Raw genomic sequence first — 21832 nt, 5'->3', positions numbered from 1 at the left:
TCCCCTCTGGATCTTTCTTTTCTTTCTTTCTTTTTATTTTTTTTTATTTTATTTTATTTTTAGATTTATTTATTATGTATACAGTGTTCTGCCTCAATGCCAGAAGAGGGCGCCAGATCTCATTATAGATGGTTGGGAACTACCATGTGGTTGCTGGGAATTGAACTCAGGACCTCTGCAAGAACAGCCAGTGTTCTTAACCACTGAGCCATCTCTCCAGCCCTGGATCTTTCTTGAGATGGTTGAATTGCAGGTGCTGGCTCTGTCTGTAGGCAGTACTTCACAAGTGGAATCGCAAATGCTAGTAATACCTCTGTGTGTTCTTTCAACTTTGGGGTTATAGTTTTGGTCCCACCGCTATATAATCCTTACAATGTCCAGTGGTCTGCTTGGAGTCTTAGTTGTCTGTGAGGATACTGTATGAGGTTCTGTCACAAAATTTCCCGGGTTCATATAGTTCCTTACTGCTCTGTCCAAGGTGGAGGTGACTGAGAGTCTCTCAGCTTCAGACTCTGCACTACTGCTCTCTAAACAGTCTGCAGCCTGGGGTCGGTTGCTCTGATCCAGGTGCTGCATTGTGTTCCAAGTTCTGCCCTGCACTCTTCCTGAGGTCTTGATGGGTCCTTTGATCTATGGGACAATATCAGTGGTAGAGGAATGATGAGTGCTGTAGAGTTCTTGAGTTTTAGACCTTTTACCCCTCTGGAGTTGTCTGTAGGCTGCTGAGGCACTGACCTATGCTGATGGGTTTACAAAAACTAGGTTCAGCTTTTGCCAACTCTTCCCTGCTGTCCAGTATTCTCATCCCTTGCTTCTACAATTGAAGTCAGGATAAGTTCTTCCCAGAGCCATCAATCCATGACTTACCTACTGTTCATGCTGAAACTGCCTCTGCCTCTCAATGTGCCAGCTCCTCTTCGGACACCTGACTGAATTGCACCCCCTTCACTTGTATCACAAATCTTAAAAGATCTTATTAATTAAAAAAAAAAAAAACCCCAGAGCCAGCCAGATATTGGGGTAAAAACTGAGAGATCAGAGGAAAAGGACAAGCCACAGCAACTTCACCTTACCAATTCCTCAGCCTCCAGAGAGAGCTACTTCTTGTATACCCATACCTACATGCCTTTCTGTCCTTGCCCTCTTACTTCCTTTCCGCCCAGCTCTATCACTTCCTATCTGTACAGACCTCCAGATCTCTATGGTTAACTAGTGCTGGGAATTAAAGGCTTGTGCTACCACACCTGGCTCTGTTCCCAGTGTGGCCTTGAACTCAGAGATCCAGATGAATCTGCCTCCCAAATGCTAGGATTAAGGGCATGTGCTATCACTGCCTGACCTCTATGTTTAATATAGTGGCTGGCTTTTTCCTCTAATCCTCAGATAAGCTTTATTGGGGTGCACAAATAAAAATATCACCACATTCGCTCTTTAAGAATGGTTATGATTTTTTAACAGACTTTACCAGGACACATGTTCTCATAGAGGAGCTCAGGAGTGGCTCCTCTGGGAATGGTGGGACACAGAAAGACTCTAAAATAGGTTGCTGGTTTGTTCTGTTTTATCATTGAGATTTGTTTATTTTATGTGTATGAGTGTTTTTTGCCTGCATGGATGTGTGGGCACCATGTACATGCCTGCTGCTGATGTGGGCCAGAAGAGGGGATGGGATTCCCTGGAAGTGGAGTTGTAGATGGTTGTGAGCCACCATGTAGGTGCTAAGAAATGAACCCAGGTTCTCTGTAAGAGCAACAAGTGCTGTTTACCACTGAGCCATCTGTTGAACCCCAAGATAGGTTGTCTTAAAAAAATGTATCTCACTTCCCAAGTAGACTCCTACTTTATGAAGAAGAAAAAAAAATATCAATTAGACTTTTGACAGTTTTGTATTAATATACTGACATTTTTGATGTTGCAATAAGAGTCATTGTTTTTCATTTCTAAAAGTTACAAGTTTTCAGAGAAATATATTTTAAGGGGCTAAGTAAGGAATGATGAGCCAATAAAATTTTCATCACTTTTCTACTAAGCCTCACTCCACTCTTTTTTTTTTTTTTTTTTTTTTTTTTTTTTTTTGGTTTTTCGAGACAGGGTTTCTCTGTGTAGCTTTGTGCCTTTCCTGGAACTCACTTGGTAGTCCAGGCTGGCCTCGAACTCACAGAGATCCGCCTGGCTCTGCCTCCCGAGTGCTGGGATTAAAGGCGTGCGCCACCACCGCCCGGCTCACTCCACTCTTTTAAAGCTTGTTCATGTGACATTAGTAGCTGGGGACAGATTGCTGTTCTTGGCTAAGCAGTCATAAACCATCTGATACTATTGGTGCTAGCTTGTGCGTGAGGCAGTGGCACAGTCATAGTTCCAAAGAAACAGAATATCACTTCAGTGGATTTTTTTCACCTCAAATTCTGTACAAAAACTTTTACCATTTTCTTTTCTTATAGATTGCAGAGCTCAATCTGGAAGCACTAGCTAGTCATAAAGAACTGAGAGCAGCCAGTCAAGCATCGGGAAACCAGGAAGCAGCTACAAAGCACCCAAATATGAGGTGGGTTTCCATTTCAAATAAGAGCAAAGGAAAATAAAGGATGTATTTCCTAATTTTCTGAATATGACCAATGTCTAAAACGATATTTTTCATTAAAAAAAAAACCACAGAAATTGTTTTGGACTAAGGATTATTAGAAGAGGTGCTAGATCCTTTAATGCCAGTATTCAAGAGGCAGAGGCAGATAGGTTTCTGTGAGTTAGAGGCCAGCCTGGTTTACGGGGCGAGTTCCAGGACAGCCAGGGTTATGCTGAGAGACTCTTATCTTGAGGGCAGGGAAGGGGAGAAGAGAATGCTAGACTCGTTGGTATTTTGAAGTTAGAAAACTCAGCTTGTAGCCTTTAATGCAGATTGGAGAAACACACACACACACACACACACACACTCAAAAAGGGTTTGATTTCAGACCGTAATGAGTGTGTCAGATCCTTAGGACTGTGGCTTAAATCTTGACAGATAGCTTTAGGTATACTTCCTGTTCATTTTCCCTCCTGTTACGGTAACACCATCTAATTTGATTTTCTGCAATGATGAAAATACTCTGGAGAATATGGAAAGTACTAATCACATATGACTAATGCAGTTGATTAACTGGGCTTTTAATTTAATTTTAATTAAATTTATATAGCTAAATGTTGCTAGTGACTACTATATTGGACAGCATTGTAGGTACAAAAATTAACTAGCAAGTCATAGCCTAAAAATGACTATTCTTATTTTAATCTCTTTTACTTCTTTACAGTGTTTTAGACTGCCTGGACTCAATGGGTCAGAAACTCCTTTTCTTGACTCGGGATATAGATGAGCTTTCTTCTTCTAGAAACTGTCAAACTATTAAGTGCTCTTCAAATAAAGAGGTGAATGACCTATTGTACTTTTGTAGAATGTATTCACAAAAGAGGAAGATGTAACCCTTTGTACAACCTATGGAAGTGCCAAGGTTTTTGCACCAGTAACCCTGGTGAACATGCCCAAGTCTGGCTTCTGTCTCAGATCTTTCATGGAGCACTGTTAAGTCTGTCTGCTTTGAGACCAGCACGCTTAGCCTTGCACGTCACTTAGAACTTCTGTTTCTGGTATATGTAAATGTTTGTTTTGAGCCTGGCTGCATCTTTTTATATTTTATCTGTCATTGTTCTGTGTGTATGTAATGGGAACCCCACTATTCAGTTGTCTTCCCTACCTACCCAGCACTGGGATTATAAATACACTGCCGTTTCTGGCTTTTATTTATGTGGGGCCAAACTCAGGTCCTTGTGCTTGCTCAGCAAGCTGTTTACCCTCCTGAGCCCCTGAAATGTTTTTATTTGACAATTTATTTGGGGGGGGGGTATTTTGCCTGTGTGTATGTCTGTCTGCCTGCCTAGTGCCTATGGAGCCCAGAAAAAGGTATCAGAATCCTGAGAGACTGGAGTTACAGGAAGTTATGGGTTCACATATGAGGGCTGGGAATTGATTGAACCTAGGGCCTCTAGAGGAATAGCTAGTGCTCTTAACAACTAAGCCACCATTTTAGCCCCACAATTGTGGAAATACTACATTTCCATCCTTCCCTCTACCTCTTCCAAATTTCCCATCAAATTAATAACCTCTTATTTAATATTATCGTTTTATATATATACAAATTTAAGTGCATGCACATGTGTGTATCTCCCTTCTATTTAGTGTTGTTCACATGTGTTTAGGGCATGACCAGTTGAGATTGGATAACCTATCAGGAAGCTCATCCCTGGAGAAGACTGATTGTGCTTCTCCCAGCTTTCCCGCATCCAGATTGGCATGTCAGCTGGTGCTGTCAATGTGCAGATACTGTTCAGGCAGCATATTGTTGAGAGTTCATAGGTGAGCTTTTCGGTCATGTTTAGAAGACACTGTTTTCAGCAGGCATCCTGGTCTTTGGTTCTTACGGTTTTTCTGTTCCCTCTTCTGCAATGTTTCCTGAACCTTGGGTATAAGGGTTGTGATGCAGATGAATGAACTGGGACTGGGACCCCATGGTCAGTTTTTCTCTGTATTCTGACCAATTGTGGATTTCTGTTTGAGACAGTCTCTTTCATTTCAAAGTGCATGAGAACTTTGCCAAGTAGACTGGACTAGCTGGCTGGTGAGCTTCCAAATTTCTGCCTGTCTCTGCCTCCCATCTCACCATTACTAGGATTCTTTTCAGGCATACGCCACTGCCACTAGTGTTTTATGTGGTTTCTTGATATTGAACTTGGGGGTTTTGTACTTGCAAGGAAAGTGGTTTACCAACTGAGCCATCTCCCAGCCTTCATTATTTTTTAATGGACTTTGATTTTTAGGGAAGTTTTAGTCCATGGAAAAATTGCATGGAAAGTGTGTTTTCCATCTGTCCTTTGTCTGTATGTGCACAACCGCTGCCACAATCAACAGTCTACACTAGATTTTGTTGCCATCAATGAATCCACACTGATATATCCTAGTCACCCAAAAATCCATCATTTATATTAGGGCTCACTCTTGATGTAAGTATGCTATAAATTTTGACCAATGTTTGATGACATACATGTACCACTATAATATAAGGTAGTTTCGCTACCCTAAATATCTTAGGATAAATGTGCTTTGCTAATTCTTTCTCCCTCTCCCTCTAGAAACCACTGATCTTTTCATTGGCTCAATAGTTTTGCCTAGGACATATTGGAGATGTGGTTCTCCAGGAAGATGCCGGAAGGTAAGAGACTATGGGCTGTGAACAAGAGGCAGCAACGAACTGCCAAGATAATTTGAGACAGTTAGAAAGGTACAATTCCAGGCAACGCAAATCTTGAGTTGTGTAGGGGCACTGCATGAAGCAGTTCAGAAAACCAGACCTGGTTATCTCTCTCTCTTTTTGTGTATGTATATGTGTATATATGTTTTCATGTTATGGTATGTATGTGTGCAGGTGCATGTACACATGTGTGCATATTGGTGTGGAGGCCTGAGGTTGATATTAGGGTGTCTTTCTCCATCACGTTGAGGCAAGGTATTTCACTGAACCTGGGGCTCTCACTTTCAGCTAGTCTGGCAAACCAGCATGCTCCAGGCATCTTTATCTCTGCCTCTCCCCATGTCCCACTAGGCCCACTTGGCTTTTCCATGGTGTTCCTGTCACTTCTTATCTTCAATTTGACATAGCCTATAGTCATGAGAGGAAAACCTCTGGAAGAGCAGCTAATGCTCTTAACTACTGAGCCATCTCTCCAGCCCCCGTTTGAGACTAATTTTATGGTGTTAGGAGAAGAGAGGAATTTATAATATTGTTAGGAAAGGTTGGCATTTGTCATCTCTCTCTGCAAGAGCTTTAATTTACCTTTTTATTTTCATCTTCACCACATCTACAAAGGGCACTATATAGAAATATTTTTTCTATATATTTCATGCTGTTTTCTGGCCACCAGGCTTGTAGCCAGGTGTTATGGAATATCAAAGTTGTGACATTCTTTGCATTTGGTTGGACTTCTTCTTTCTAGGGGTGCTTCTATTTACAGTTCATCTAATTCTTTCAGGCACATTGATTCTCCTCCCACTACATACCCTACTAGCAGTGACTCTCTCTTTTTTTTTTTTTTTTTTCTGAGTATCACAAGAGTTTATTTAGCAAAAAGTTTCATATGAAAATGTACATGACCCAATTCTACACCCCAATCAAACAGTCCTTAGGGGAAGGATGTGGACTCCTCTTCTGACCAGCCATTGTTTAGACTCTTTCCAAGGCTTCTAACATGATGATGCTGTTTCCTCGTATGACCACCATGCCGATATTATTCTGTTGCCCACTAGTTGCCATCTCCACACACTCATCAATCACAAGATTCATAAAGGTATCAAAGCCCCGTAGTATTCCTTGTACATGTCGGCCACCATTTAACTTCAATGATAACTTCTTGTCCATAAATTTCTTCAGCTCGGGAGGGTGGGCCTTGCTCATGGCGACTTTTCAGCGGGCTCGGGACGATGAAAAGAGCGGGCAGCCTCACAAACGCACGCGCAGCAGGCCGGGCGCCGATGTCTGACGTCACTACCGCGCGAGGCAATCTAGCAGTGACTCTCTTAAGCCTCCTTTTTTATTTTCTTTATTTACTGACTTGCAGCAATGTGTAATGATGAAGGCTTCTCTTGGAATTTATTTTCTTACAAGTGATTTGAAGGTGGTGTGGTAATCACTCTCAGAAATATTTAAAGTATGAGTCATGTGTGTTATGTATTACCTTTATTGCTTTTATGTGATAGTAGAGGGTCAAACCCAAGTTCTTATGTATGGTAAGAGCTGTTCCACTATTCTATATTCCCAGCCCGTTTTATTTTGATACAGGGTCTCACTAAGTTGCCCAGCCTGGCCTTGAATTCAGTCCATAACTTGGTCTTGAATTTGCTATCCTCAGCCTCTGTGTGGTTGGGATTAGAAGCCTGTGCCTCCAGGCCCTGTTGCAAGCTGCCTTTAGAAAGAAAGCAAGTTTTATATCTCTAGAAGGCTGCGAGGTTCTACAGTACCAGGTTGATGTATGAAGTGGGTATAACAAGCTCCCCTTCCATCTCCCTGCTTCAGCAGAGATTCCTAGCATATGTTATTCTTGGACAGACAACATAGTATATGAAACTGGAAAGGCCAAGAAGCAGTGATTTAATGGCTTTTCAAGGAGACTGTGTGCTGTTACCATTTTTCTCTAGACCTGCAAGTCAGCTGTGTACTACTACTTTATGGTATAAGTAAAAGGCAATTGTTTATATTTATGTGGCCCCTGAGGGAGCTGAGTAGTACTGGGTTCCTAACTCATTTAGTCTGTGCTGTCTGTTCTCTTCAGGTACTTGAGCAAGCCAGAGGGGAAGTCCCTTTGTTTCCCTTCAACATTGTACAGTTCTCTTTTGAGCCCTTTTCATCATATTTGCTGAGGAGTTGAAGAAAAGAGTAAGTAGATGGGTTCTGCTAAACTGTTTGATAACTTACAACCTCTCTTCATTAAGGAGAGTAATCCACATGGGATTAAATTCACATCTATTTCTCCAAATTATTTCAATATACATTAACATTTGAAAAACATGTTTTATAAAAATAGGAATGAGACTGAGTATACTGTTTTGCAACTTTGTTTTGTGTATGTGTTTAGTGTATATATGTACAGGTATGTAGGTGGGTGGGTACATATGCCTGTGCATGCATAGGCAGAGACGAGGTCAGAGGCCATCATTAAATATCTTCTTTTATCACACTTAGCCTTTTTTTTGAGACAGGGTATCTCACTGAATCTGGAGCTCACTGATTTGGACATTCTGTCTCTACTGCCAGCACTGGGATTAGAGGCACTCACGTTTTCATGTGGGTGCTGGGGACCTGAACTCAGGTCCTCAAGCAAGTACTTTAGCCATTGAGCCATTGCCCTAGCCCCTTGTTGCAACTTTATTATTTTTTTAATTTAATTTAAAATGTATCTTCTGTGTCATTACATGGTTTTTCTTATTTTTAAGATATGCAAGACATTCCACTGTGTGGTATACCTATTGAGAGTGTTTGTGTTTTTAATTTTTCCTATTATAAATAATGTTGGAGTGGACATCCTTGAGTACAGACTCTTTGTTTTATTTTGTTTTTTGTTTTTTGAGACAGGGTCTTTATGTAGTCTGGCTGTCCTGGAACTCTCTGGAGACTAGGCTGGCCTCAAACTCAGAGATCCTTCTGCTTCTGCCTCCCTAGTGTTGGGATTAAAGGCATGTGCCACCATGTTTGACTTGAATACAGATTTTTTATGTTTTTTATGCATGAATATGTAGTCTGCAAGTACATATGTATGTCCCACATGCATGCTTGGTTCCCTTGGATGTCAGAAGGGGGCATCAGGTTCCCTGAAATGAGTTACAGATGGTTGTGAACCACCATGTGGATGCTAGGAATCAAACCCAGCTCTTCTGCAAGAGCAACAAGTGCTCTTAACCACTGAGCTATCTCTCCAGCCCTATAACAGTTGTGGACTTTAGACATTTGAAAAGGTAAGCCATCAGTCCGAACTGACCTACTCTGGTGATGGGATGGCCAAACACCCTAATTGTCGTGCTAGAAACCTCATCCAACTACTGATGGATCTGGATGCAGAGATCCATGACTAGGCCCCAGGTGGATCTCTGGGAGTCCAATTAGCGAGAATGAGGAGGGTTTATATGAGAGAGAATTGTTGAGACCAAGGTCGGATAAAGCACAGAGACAAATAGCCAAACAAACGGAAAAACATGAAATATGAATCAATGGCTGAGGGGTCACCAACTGGATCAGGCCCTCTGAGTGGGTGAGACAGTTGATTGGCCTGATCTGTTTGGGAGGCATCCAGGCAGTGGGAACTGGTCCTGTGCTCATTGCATGAGTTGGCTGTTTGAAACCTGGGGCCTATGCAGGATCCCTTGGCTCGGCATGGGAGGAGGGGACTGGACCTACCTGGACTGAGTCCACCAGGTTGATCTCAGTCTGTGGGGAAGGCTTTGCCCTGGAGGAGATTGGAATGGGGGGCGGGCTGGGGGGAAGGTGAGGGGGGCGGGAGGGTGAGAACAAGGGAATCTGTGGCTGATATGTAGAACTGAATTGTATTGCAAAATAAAAATTAAAAAAAAAAAAAAAAAAAAAAGAAAAGGTAAGCCATGCTTTGCCTTATGGTTTCAGTTCATTTTCACATCCACCTCTTCATTCTGTTGTTTGTCCTATAGACGAAGACCAAGTGGACAGAGATGTCAGCTGTCTATGTTGGGCCATTTTTCAAAAATTGTAACATTGGGGCTGTGAAGAAGACGTTTAACAGCTTGGGCCCAGTCCAGTCAATAACTCTTGTTCTTGACACTTCTAGGGTAAGGTGAGAAAATTAAGATTTTGACTTTCTTTCTTAGAAAAAATCAGATGATGGGGGTGCTGTGTGGCTAACAAATTAGTGAATTGAGCGTGCTCATCTTCAGCTCTGTCTGATGGAGCTGACCCATATAATCGTTTCTTTTCCAGAACTTATGTTTTTGTGTACTTACAATTTTTATTTTGTTTTGCTTAAAGAGAAATATATCATGTAGGCCAGACAAAAATATGTCTGCTGAAGACAGGTATGGTAGCACACGCCTTTAATCTCAGAACGCCAGGAGGCCGAGGCAGGAGGATCTCTGTGAGTTTGAAGCCAGTGTGGTCTCCATAGAGAGTTCCGGGACAGCCAGGGTTACATGGAGAGATCCTGTCTCAAAAAAAGAAAAACAACAAAATCCCTGCTGGTTGAATGAAGCCTTTGTTCTGACCTCACCTTTACATGATAAAAATATCCTTTAAAAAAAGAATAGTTGGGGGTTGTGGCTCAGTGGTTAAGAGCACGTACTGCTCCTCTGAAGGACCTGAGTTCAACTCCTAGAACCCACATCAGGCAGCTCACAACCAGCCCCAGGGGAATCAGACCCACACACAGATAGACATACATACACATAACTAAAAAGAATAAATTTTAAAAATAATTTGAAAATAAAGAAAATGATGATACCATTTTTTAAAAAAAATAGTGAAGCTACCTAGCAAGATGGTTTAGCAGATAAAGGCACTTGCTACCGAATTTGATGACCTGAATTTAATTTCTGAGGCTCACATTGGTGGAGAAGAGAACCAGTTTCCACAAGATGTCCACTGATTTCTACATGCCAGCCATGGCACATGCACACATACACACAGACACAAATACACACAAACAAACTAAATAAATAAACATAATTTTAAAATTACAGAACTGTAACTTCCCTATCTTAGGAAGTTGTATAGGTTTTAACTACACAGTAGGCCAATAGCTAGGATACAATAAAGGATGATTGATTTATAAAGGGTTTTGTGTGTGTGTGTGTGTGTGTGTGTGTGTGTGTGTAACTAGGAATTAAACCTAGAGCCTAAGCATGTTAGACAAGCACTCTACCACTGAGCTACATTCTTAACCCTTCTTATTTAGTTTTAGAGAGGATCTCATTGTGTAGCCTGTGTTGCTGTAAGATATGCAGTCTTCCTGACTCAGCTTCTGAGTAGTTGGGGTTACAGGTGTATGCCACCATGCACTACATAACACTCAACTTTGATTTTCATTTTCTGTTTTTGAAGGAAAACTGATACAATGTATTGTAGGGGCATTGAACAAGGTAAGAGTTCTGCTGGCCTGCTTTTCTTTAATTCTCTAGTCTCTTGGAGTAAATTTTATATAGTGGATTTTTATTTATATAAATGCTCTATAAAAGATTTTAATGATTTTAAAACTGTATTTCAATAAAAGGAAAAATATTTTTAATTATTTAAATACTTATATATCATCTTAAATTTATATAATTCAAAAAACTTAAATCTCCATCTTTATGGTCATACCATCATTATTATATCATAAGTAAGTAAATGACTAAGGTTGACATCAGAACCAATAGCATAAGCATAAAAGAAGATATGGCAGGAATGAAAACCAGAAACAGCATAATAACATCTATAGAGCTGGGCATGGTGGCACCTGGAGGCAGAGGCAGCACAACCACTGCCCCGTCAAGGCCACCCTGACCTAGTTCCGGGTCAGCCAGGCCTATCTAGTGAGACTTTCTCCAGGAATAAGGGTTATTTATAGAACATTAGAGAGCAAGTAGTAAGGGTGGAGGCCTCCAGAGGGAGGACTAAATCAGCTGAATAGAGGAGTAGGAAAAAATGTCAGTACTTTCTTTTCCACCTTCAGAATGTGGAACTGAGGCAGCTCATTACCTGGTACAATAATAAGGAATGAAAATGAAGTGAAAACATAAGGACTTCCAAAGTTATTTTTTCTGTTCCTATACCTAAAAATTTAAATGTTATCTCTGAGAATAGACTTGGAATTGGGAAGTTTGTTGCAAGACTGTAACCATTTATGTCTTCTTGCCGGCTTTTTTGCTGTTGGTTTTTGTTTTTGTATAATACATATATAACATGGAATTTGCCTATCTAACCCTTTAAGTTCACATTAAGTACACTGATACTATATAGTCATCATGACCATCCTTCTCTATAACTTTTCGTCATTCCAAACTGAAACTCTGTATAATTTTTAAGTTTCAATCTTGTAATACTTATGTGGCTTGTAGGATTTTTTTTTTCCTATTTTTTAGACTGCCTTTAATGATTTGGTAGTCTTGATGTGTAAAAGCTTTTAATTTTGAGGAAATCCAGTTTGCCTTTTTTTTTTTTTAACCTCTGTTAATTGCCTTTGGTGTCATTTTCAAAACATTGTCCAAAACATTGTCATAAAACTTTTCTATAGGAGGGCTTTTCTCTATGTTGATATATGGCTCAGGTGATTACAGTGACTTAGCTACTTTGAGTTATAAGATTTGGCCTAGCCAGCAGAAGAACTTAGCTTCCCAAGTGGACTGGAAAACTGCCTAAAAATCAAGCTAATCAGACATCTGGGAATCCCTGCTTGTGACATACATGAATGATCTTAGTGCTTTGTAATAAATATGAAGAGCAAGTTAGGTAGTGACGAATTTGTTAGTTTTCCTTACCATCACAATGGGCTTTGATTTTAAATGGAAAAATGAAAGTTACTGTCTGAAAACCAATTCCTGAACTTTGGTGATTTTACTTAAAGTTGACTGGCAATCTGCAATCCACTGCCTGTTTGGCCCAGCACGTTAAAAGGTATCCATTGTGGTTTGAGTCCCTTTCTCAGTCCCTTCCTCTAGTAGTTTGAGTTGGAAAATAATATTGGTAAAAACCTTGGTCTTTCTGCAGCTTTACTTCTGTATACAGTATGAAGTCCTGGAAGCTGCTCAGCTGGCTATAGAAACCATGAATGGCATTCTGGTAGAAGGTTCCTACATCAGGGTAAGAGAGCCAAAGCTGAAGGCAGACCCCCTTCATCTAATTGAGGTTTACCACAGCCCAGATGTAGGGACATCCTGGAGATGCCTAGGCATGAGACATTGTAATAAATGCCCTTAGTCAAGACTAAGTAACTTTTAATTTTATAAAAATCGGTCTGGCTAGACTAGGGTCTTCACTGTATTCTTTATCAAGTATCTTTATCCCTGGATGGTTTGTTGTGAGTGGCTATTCTGAGTCTGCCCATTCCTTTAGCTTTCAAGGGGGTGAGATGTGGTATTGGGAAGTTCTTTTTGTACAAGTAAACAAGATTTCAATGGAGGCAGCAGACAGGGAACTGGAGAATATAGATTTATATAAAAATATGTATTTTTTATCAATTAAATTCACAATCAGTTCTGTGAAGCACTTATTGGCCTCCTTATAGATTAGAAAGATGCATATTGACTTACTGATATACAGCATGACAGAGGGTTAGTTAAAATGGTGACTTTGTACCACTAATACCATCTTTCCTTGGTTAGGTGCACAGGCATGTGACAGAATTCACCCTTGAGTGTGACACCCTTGTGCATGAGCTAGAGCAAGATTCTGAGAACCAAGCTACTATATATGTGGCTGGATTAGGTAAAACTTTTAAAGAACACCTGTTAGAGCAGTCCAGCCTCTTTCCTGACCTGGAAGCTGTGATCCTGCCTAAAGATGTTAAAAGCAGAAAGCAAAAAACTACTGTTTCTTGATTAAGTTTATACCATTAAATGTAAAATGTAGCCTTGAAGGAGATTGGAGATGGTAGTAAATGAGGTCAAAGAAGGGATTCACCAAACAAGCTCTCCTGGAGTAGACCAGGGTGGAGCTTCTAATTCTACCCTATTCTCACACCTTAGCCAGACCTTAGCTTATCTGTTGATCTGCTTTCTTGGCCCTCAATAACAAATGTTGGGATTTTTCCTACTTTCAGAGTTCAAAACTCGTGACAGTGCCCAGGTAGCCCTTGAAATTCTCAAAGGCAAGGACTGGAAGTTGAAAGGCAGATATGCCCTAACCCCTAGGCACCTCCAGGCATGGCTCAAGGACATACATCCTGAACCAGCAAGCAATGCCTTCAGGATTTGGACTAGTTCCGCCTCTCTTGGAGAAGCATGTCTTCCAGGTAATGAGTGTGTTGGAGTCAGCAGGGAAGGTAGCTGCTGGGGTTTCTGGTTCTGGACCCTGGACTTCTGTTTCTGGAGCACAGCCAGGAAAGACTTGCTTATTGGCACTACATCCTTCAAGCTTTTTCTTGGCTTGTTTTTCTTGCCCTGGCCCCCATCTTATGTCACTCTCCAGCCTCCTCCAGCCCTAGCCATATTGGTTCTTCTCTCAGATCTCAAATACTTTTGTCCCTTTGATAATAACCACCAAAATCCCTTTCTTATTCTTCAAGGTGGTTCTGTAAGGAACTTTGAGGGACCAGGGTGGGAGACTGGAGAGGTGGATAAGTCTTAGGTGAACTAGTTCAGGGCTTCCCAAAGTGTGATACATATACAAAGTAAATTTTGGCTGTCTTAACGAGACTTTTTTTGTTATTTCCGCTTCTAAAGTTTAGGACTTACATTAAACTGTACAACATCAGACCTGAGATTAGGCAAGACTAAGGCAGAATTCTCATTTTCTTATTTTAAAGGGAATGCATGTATAAAGAAGGCATATGTATGAGAGTGGAGGTAGGCTGTTTAAAGCTTAGTAAACCTTGATGTAGTCTCATACTTAGCAGATGAGGGGTAGAGATTAGAGCTGGTCAGTGACTCATCCAAGGTCACAGATACCCTTAATGCAAAGGCTGCCAGGGAACCTCATCAGTGATATGGCTTCCTACCTTAGGGCCCTTTTGGAAGACCCATTCGAAAGAATCAACAGCAGCTGCTCTCTGCCACAGAGGTCCTAAGTCACTGAGGTCTGTAGAGGGGTGCTATTCAGACAGGGATTTTTTTCCAGAGCTTCTTATGGCTTTAGAACCAGAGGAAGTGCTTTAACTTCTCTAAAGGTGAACAGGAGGCTAAATGTTGACACTGACTTTGCTCCTACCATCGAAAGATAGTAGCCTGGCACTGTGACCAGAGGATTGAAAAGCTCTACCACAGCCTGAGCCCAGGTACCCTCTGCCTCATCCTGCTGCCAGAAACCAAGAAGTAAGGACTTGATGTGTTGTCCTCGGGATTCTGATCCCTGGAATTCATCTGTTCTCAAGAAGAGACCTTTAGTTAAATGATGTCCAGACACATGAGGATTTACGTGAGTTCTCATCACAGTTCCAAAAGATAGACATTACATTTCTATTTCACTTGTATGTTTAAACTTATTGGTCCTTCTGATGCAGCTCATCCCACCTTAAAATCAGAGGCAGAGGTCCACTAAGCTGAGGTAAGAAGAGCTACATATGACAGCAGGAGGACAAGATATCCCAACACTGGCCCAGCCAGCTGTGACCAGGCCTACCCTCCTTACATATCAGAAGTATGTTCTTGACTTCCCCGTTCTTTCCCCCATTGCCATCTCTGCTTTGGAGGGACAACAATTCTATTCCTCAATTCTAATTTTAAGCTTAACAAATACTGAGATAGGCTGTGTGGGTCTGGTTCTAGCTCCTATTATATATTTTTAACAAGTGGCCAAGCTACTTACCCATCGTAGGTTTAAGCTGGAAAGGTACCTATAATCCCATGGGTGGTGTCATACCTATAATCCCAGTATTTGGAAGATTGAAGCGAGATTATGAGTTCAAAGCCAGTCCTGTGGTCCATTGTGAAAACATGTCTCAAAATAAAATTCTCTTGTGAGAGAGTTTCAGTAAACCAGTGATTTCTTTCAAAACATAAAGTATGATAAATATTTTACTTAAAGAAAAATTAATATTAAATCCTAAAACATACAGTATAGTTCATGAGTGTATGTGGTGTATGTGTGTGAAGGGCCTTTTTGGAGTAGTTAGAAAATTATAGAACTATATAGAAAGATTCTCCCTTTCTAAGTTTTTCTTTGTTAGATTTATTCATTTATCTTTTGTGTGGGGTGTGTATACATGTGCTCAGATTATCAGGCTCATTGGCAAATGCCTTTACCCATTGAGCCATCTTGTCAGCTCAAATTGTTTTGTTTCTTAAACATATCATAAAAACTGGGTTTAGTAGTGCACACCTGTAATCTCAGCACTTGGGAGATAGAGGCAGAAAAAAGTTCAAGGCCAGTCTCAGCTACATAAGGAGTTTGGGCCACTGTGGTCTACATGAAGTCCTGTGTCAAAAAGTAAAAGATATCTTAAGATTCTGATATTGGGGCTGGAGAGATGGCTCAGGGGTTAAGAGCACTAGCTGCACTTCCAGAGGTCCTGAGTTCAATTCCCAGCAACCACATGATGGCTCACAACCATCTGTAATGAGATCTGGCGCCCTCTTCTGGCCTGCAGGCATACATGCACACAGAACACTGTATACATAATAAAAAAAAAAAAAAAGATTCTGATATTCTAGGAGATGTTGTACTACAAATGATAGTTTAAGTAATACCTCCTTAATTTGGAGGAGTTTTCTTGTATGGTCTTGTTGAAGTTCTTGTCTGTGCCATTGACTTAGGATTCCAGTCCTTCATCTGTGTCTATAAATTGTAGACTTGGCCTTTTTGTTTTTTGTTTTGTTTGAGACAGGTTCTCTCTACATAGCCCTGGCTGCTGGGATTAAAGACATGACACCACACATGGCCAGATTTTGTCATTTCATTGTATCCCACAATTTTTTAGATACCTTTCATGTAGTTTTGTTAATTCTTCATATTCTTTGCCAGTGTGGTCCAATTCTTTTTATTTTTTATGTGTATATACATGAGTTTGTGTATGTATATGCCACGAGTTTGACTGCATTAGAGGACAGAAGAGGGCAGCAGAACCTCTGGAGCTGTAGTTACAGGCAGTTCTAAGCTACCTGATGTGAGCACTGGGAACCAAAACTGAACATGGGTCCTCTGCAAGAGCAGTGAGTGTTCATAATGCCTGAGCTCTCTCTCCATCCCTAATTCCTATACTTTATCTTCAAATCCGAATATTTTGTCTTCTTGATCCATTCTACTGATAGGGCTTTCCTGAGTTTTCTAATTGGGCTATTGAGTTTTGCAATTTCATTATTTCTACCTCTTTACTAAATTCAGTTTTCTTGTCATTTCATTCAGCCACATATTTGTGTTTTCTTGGATTTATCCTTATCCTCCTAAGTTCATTGAGTTATTTCCTGTTGTCTTCTTTAAGCTTTTGGATTCATTGATGTTTATAATTGTTCTTTTAAATTGTGTCCTGGGATTCATCTAGTAGTTTTTACTGGAGAACATTTCTATAGGGCTAGTGAGTTATGAAAGAGACAAAATGTCTTGGCCTTTCATATTTGTATTTTGCAATGTAACTTGGTCATGTAGACTTTGTTGGCTGTATGTTGGATTCTAGGCTGCCTCTGTTGATTGGAAGTTTTGTTTTGGTTTTGTTATTGCCCAAGCTTGGTTGATTTCAGATCAGGTATCAAGAATTGGTAGTCAATCCTTCAGATACTCAATGTTGATTTTGGATTCGACAAACAGGGGCCAATTCAGTGGTAAGCAAGAAATGTGGATGGGATGGATGGCTATTGTACAGGCTGGCCTGGCAAGCTGGCCAGGATGGATGGCTATTGTGCAAGCTGGTCTATTTGGGTAAGCCAGGGTCTTGGGTACTCACCAGGCTAAGCTGTGTATACTTGCCAGAGTATAAGCTATGTAACTAAAGCTGGGCCTGAGGATTAGGAACATGGCAGCCAGGTGAGGTTCAGGTTACTTGGCTAAGACACAGGATGGCTAGGCAATGGAGGATGGCACAAACAGGCAAGAGTCCTGGGGACTCAACAGACTGGGCCAGTGCACAGGATGTTTTATCTAGTCTCGGCCCGGAGGTCTGGTGTGGTGCAGGCAGGCAAGGGTCCAGGAGACTCACTAGACTGGGTTGGCACATGGGAATCTGTCAGACCCTTAATAAGCAAGCATTGTGCTACGTACATAGACTTTGGGTCAGAATTCTTAGAATCCTTATTAAGCCAAATGTAATGCCTCTTTTTAAGCAATTTTCCAAGGTCACACAACTAGTAAGTGTAACTACTCACGCTTAGAACCATAATGATCTGACTCCAGAGCCATTCATCAAAGGTTAGTACTTGTTAGACAGCAGCTTAACAGTTTGTGTTTTGCTCATTTTCTGCCTTCCTTGCCTCAAAGAGCTCCTTTAGCTCTCTTAATCCATCCCATGCATATTCACAAAAGGTGGCAGTAAACTAAGAGGTATCCGATGACTCTTCAGTTGTAAGCACTTTTAATGACATGCATCATTAAGTAATAGTATAAAGTTTTCAGATGCACTAACAAAGTCTTTAAATAAAGCGAAAGACTAACTTCACTTTCTAAGGACTCTGAGGACACATTTTCATTACTGAAACCTGGCTGTTCCTTGCAGTATGACTTACACGAGTTATGTCTGAGCCTGTTTCTTTGCTTAGAAATGGATTGAACACTTGTATCACTGAGCTGCTTTTTAAGGATTAAAGAGACAGGTGTTTAAACTGTCCATACTTGATTTGTAAGAAGTGCCCAGAAAATGCTAGTTATTACTATGCTTCTCTAAGCCTTAGTGGTATAGTAACTTAAATGTTTTAGAATTTTATAGTTAAGGAAAAAAAATGAGGCTTATTTGAAATGTGTCGTCCATCTATCTCTAGGATTTGAATCAGGCTTCTTCACTGAGCCCACTCCAGCAGGCAGCTTTCCAAGAACCTGCCTCTTGGTGTATTGTACACACTTACTTAAAACTTTACGTCCTCTGTCTTAGGAGCATACAGCCATTCATTTAGCCCTCTAAATAAAAACATGTCTTCATTCTTTATTGCAGCACGTTTGGATCACACCCTGGCTTAGGACTGATGAAAATAAAGGAAGAAGAAGAAAGTGACACCCCAGGCCTGGGAGTGTGAGTCTCCCCACACTTTTCCCATATAGAGAATGTGACTAGGCTACAGCCCCTTCAAGAGGATGGCAAGCTTTTCCATCTAGCAGACAGCTATGGTAAAAAGTTGGGATACCAGCTGAAGTATATTGTCATGTGCAAAATTTCAATAAATGCCTAAAACTCAAAACATTTCTTCCTCTTAAGACATGAGGAGGAGGGAAAATGAGTGTTTTGTGTCTGAGTTTATTTACACAGATACTGATTTATTGCTGTAGCACTACCATTAAAATGGCATATACTGCAAAGACCAAGAAAAGAAAATCCAGCCAGCTTCTCAAATTTATGTAAGTAACTGGAGACACTTTTGACTCTCTGGCATCTGCTATAGTAAACATCTGGCCAGAGCAAAGACAGTAGAAGACAGTTAGCTTTTATAGTTAGAACCCACTTCCATGTATGGGAATCCCTCCTTCCTGGGATACAGCTGCAGCATCACTCTTCACCAGCAGGTGTCCCCATCACACCAGGGCAGCACTTGGATACTCAGAACAGTTTTGATGTTTTAATGTGACTAACTAGTAACATTGTTGGAAGATGAGACACAGGTCCATGATTGCAAATCTGGTAGATACTAAATGCTCCAGAGGAAGTCAACCTAAAATCTTCCTTTCTACACTCAGATCTTACAATTCCATCAGAAGAACTGAAGATAAGATGCTTGTACCAAAAAGTGCACAAAGTAGATGCCACAGGGTTTTTACAAAGGAATGAGTGTGCTGTGCACATGTGCCCCTTCTAATCCCAACTTTTTAAGTTATTGCTCAACTTAAGTTCAATATTATTAGTCCAGGCACAGAGATGCTAGTATCTCATAGAATTAGTATTTGGCTTTTTGAGACAGGGCCTTACTGTGTAGCCCTAGCTGTCCTGGAACACTATGTAGACTGCTCAAACTCACAGAGGTCTACCTGTGTCTGCCTCCTGGGATCAAAGCCATTTGTCAGCACACTTGGCTCTCAGAATTACCATAGAGATAAATGAAGTTGAGTTCATAGTCATGCATGTGTGTGCATAGGGCTATAGAACAGTATTATAGTTTTGATTCCTGTTGCATGGGGGAAATGTACAAAGCTATGCATAGGATTGGAACCAAGCCTGGAATGTTGTATGCCAAGATGTTAACAGTATTTCTCTCTGATTAGTAGGATTGGCAAATCATGTTTTACAAAATGCTTTGATGGAAGGTTCTATTTTAAAAAAGAAAACAACAGCAACAACAAAAAACAAAAAAAGCAGGCAGGTGTGCTGTGGAATGTTCTGATTAGTCCATAAATAAAACACTGATTGGCCATTGGCTAGGCAGGAAGTGTAGGCGGGACAAGGAGGAGAATAAAGCTGGGAAGTGGAAGGCTGAGTCAGAGAGACACTGCCAGCCGCCACAATGAGAAACAGCATGTGAAGATGCCGGTAAGCCACGAGCCATGTGGCAAGGTATAGATTAATGGAAATGGATTAATTTAAGCTGTAAGAACAGTTAGCAAGAAGCCTGCCACGGCCATACAGTTTGTAACCAGTATAAGTCTCTGTGTTTACTTGGTCGGGTCTGAGCAGCTGTGGGACTGGCAGGTGAGAGAGATTTGTCCTGACTGTGGGCCAGGCAGGAAAACTTAAGCTACAGGCAGGCTTGGTGGTGCACACACTCTGGAGACAGAGGCAGGTGGATCTGAGTTTGAAAGCCAGGCCAGTCTATGTAGTGAGTTCCAAGCCACTGAAGGCTACATAGTGAGACCCTGCTTCCAGTAAAAACAAAACAACAAAAGAAAAAACAGTTCAGCATCATTACTTACTTTATAGTTAGGAAAGAAATAATTCTGAAAATTTAGGATTGGGCACATAGGGCAGTGTTCAACCCTTAAATGAAGCCTCCATAAGATTGGACCATAAGTGGAACCAAGCACTAGAGTTTGATTTGAGATCAACACACTGCTTCCTGAAGTTCCTCTGTCAGGAGGAAACTTGTGCCCACTTGAGCTTCCTTTCCAGCTGAGCTCTAAAGCAGTGGGCTTCAACTGAGATCTACCTTTTGAGGCTTCTGTCCTGAAAGACAGTCCCTCTACTGGACATGGAAAAGTGTGGGTTAGAACTTCAGTTCTGCTGCTGGGTATTTGGGTCCTTCTGAGTCCATTTCCACAGCTGTGTAAGTTGAAGAAATACCTACTTTCAAGAATTATGAGACTTCAAAGATCTAGCTCGTGAAAAATCTCAAGAACAATAGTAGACTGGGAACTATTTTCCTAAGACCCCATTTAAAATGGGGAAATCAGTACCTACTTCATGGTTGGTAGGAAGATTAAGTAGCAAAAGTCAGCATGAGTAGTGCTGAGTAAGTAGCAAGCATTAGTGGCCTTTGCAAAGTGTTGCAAGACGCTATTAAGGCGTTCTGAACTGGGCAAGATTATCTTCTTCAGCATGGATGAAGGTTTCCCCCTGGGTCCCCACTACAGAACTAAATGGACCTAGCCTTCAAGCCTCTGAGACTTCTGCACACTGTGTTCTTCCAGCTGATGTCCCACCTTTTGGAAACTAAAGCTGCCAACTTGGCCTCTTGCAAAACACACATTCCATTCATAAGTGCATTTGTGCATTGTTCCTCCCACACCCTTCTAGGCAGCCAATGCTGAGCTGCCAAGGCAGCTGCCTGAGGAGCAGGAAAAAGGCAACGCCAAGGGAAAAGGCAACTGGAGGTTTTTACAGAACTTGATTAAAGAGACTTCTCTATCCCTCTGGACTATTTTTTAGTATACTTTCTTGGTAGAAGTCCATGCAATTAATGCTCATCTGTTAATTGTATAACAATGACTTGCCAATCATTTAATATCTGCTTATAATCCATACAGCACTGTTAACAGCACCCTAGTTGGCTGTTTTCCATTCCACTCTGCTACTCTCCAGTCTGTAGGTCCCTTCTTGCTTAACACAAAGGACAAACCCAGGAGTCAATGGGAGGAGTGTGGAACAAGGGTAAAACTACACATTTTTTCAGGAATATCATGCTTACTAAGCCCTTTCCAACTGAAAAGGCTTATCTGATCCCCATCCTGCACTTACGACATCTTAAGAGATACCAAGAGGCTAGGAACCTTTGAGGAACCATCAGCACTTCCACAAAAGAAATGAGCAAGATGGCTGGCCAGTGCCATTCTTAAACAGACAACCGGAAAATACAAGAAAGGAACTAAGGGTCTTAAGTCTAGAACTTAAGAAGCTGATGGCTGTCTCAGAGTTCCAGTTACAATTTTTCCTCTCCCAATTTGGCACACTAGCCCTTTTAGGGAGCAATGAATGAAGGATCAAATGTCATGTCACACACTAAACTCTGCTCCTGCCCCCCAGTGTACCTAACATTATTTTGGAGAATCTTAATAGGGGATGGTTGAGCACCATGAGGTATCATGGTTGTCTCATAAAC

At 41.1% G+C, this 21832-nt stretch overlaps 2 protein-coding genes across 2 annotated transcripts in view; one reads left to right on the top strand and one right to left on the bottom strand.

Annotated features, from left to right (window-relative positions):
* Rexo5 (RNA exonuclease 5) overlaps positions 1-18533 on the top strand; it is a 49014-nt gene extending 30481 nt beyond the window's left edge. The window contains 11 exon segments of the mRNA XM_059267987.1: positions 2442-2545; positions 3288-3402; positions 7354-7426; positions 7429-7457; positions 9239-9376; positions 12285-12377; positions 12899-13118; positions 13336-13469; positions 13471-13527; positions 14409-14545; positions 18307-18533. Coding sequence (XP_059123970.1) covers positions 2442-2545; positions 3288-3402; positions 7354-7426; positions 7429-7457; positions 9239-9376; positions 12285-12377; positions 12899-13118; positions 13336-13469; positions 13471-13527; positions 14409-14545; positions 18307-18388 — 1182 coding nt within the window. The 3' untranslated portion in view covers positions 18389-18533.
* On the bottom strand, positions 6130-6579 carry LOC131915053 (small nuclear ribonucleoprotein G-like). The gene has a single exon (XM_059267976.1). The coding sequence runs from the start codon at positions 6477-6479 to the stop codon at positions 6249-6251; it is 231 nt and encodes a 76-aa protein (XP_059123959.1). The 5' UTR covers positions 6480-6579; the 3' UTR covers positions 6130-6248.
* Positions 18534-21832: the final 3299 nt, after the last annotated feature.

This window comes from Peromyscus eremicus, chromosome 1 (genome assembly GCF_949786415.1).
Source record: "Peromyscus eremicus chromosome 1, PerEre_H2_v1, whole genome shotgun sequence".
NCBI classification, from domain to species: Eukaryota; Metazoa; Chordata; class Mammalia; order Rodentia; family Cricetidae; genus Peromyscus; species Peromyscus eremicus.
This window is presented reverse-complemented; position numbering and strand designations above follow the sequence as displayed.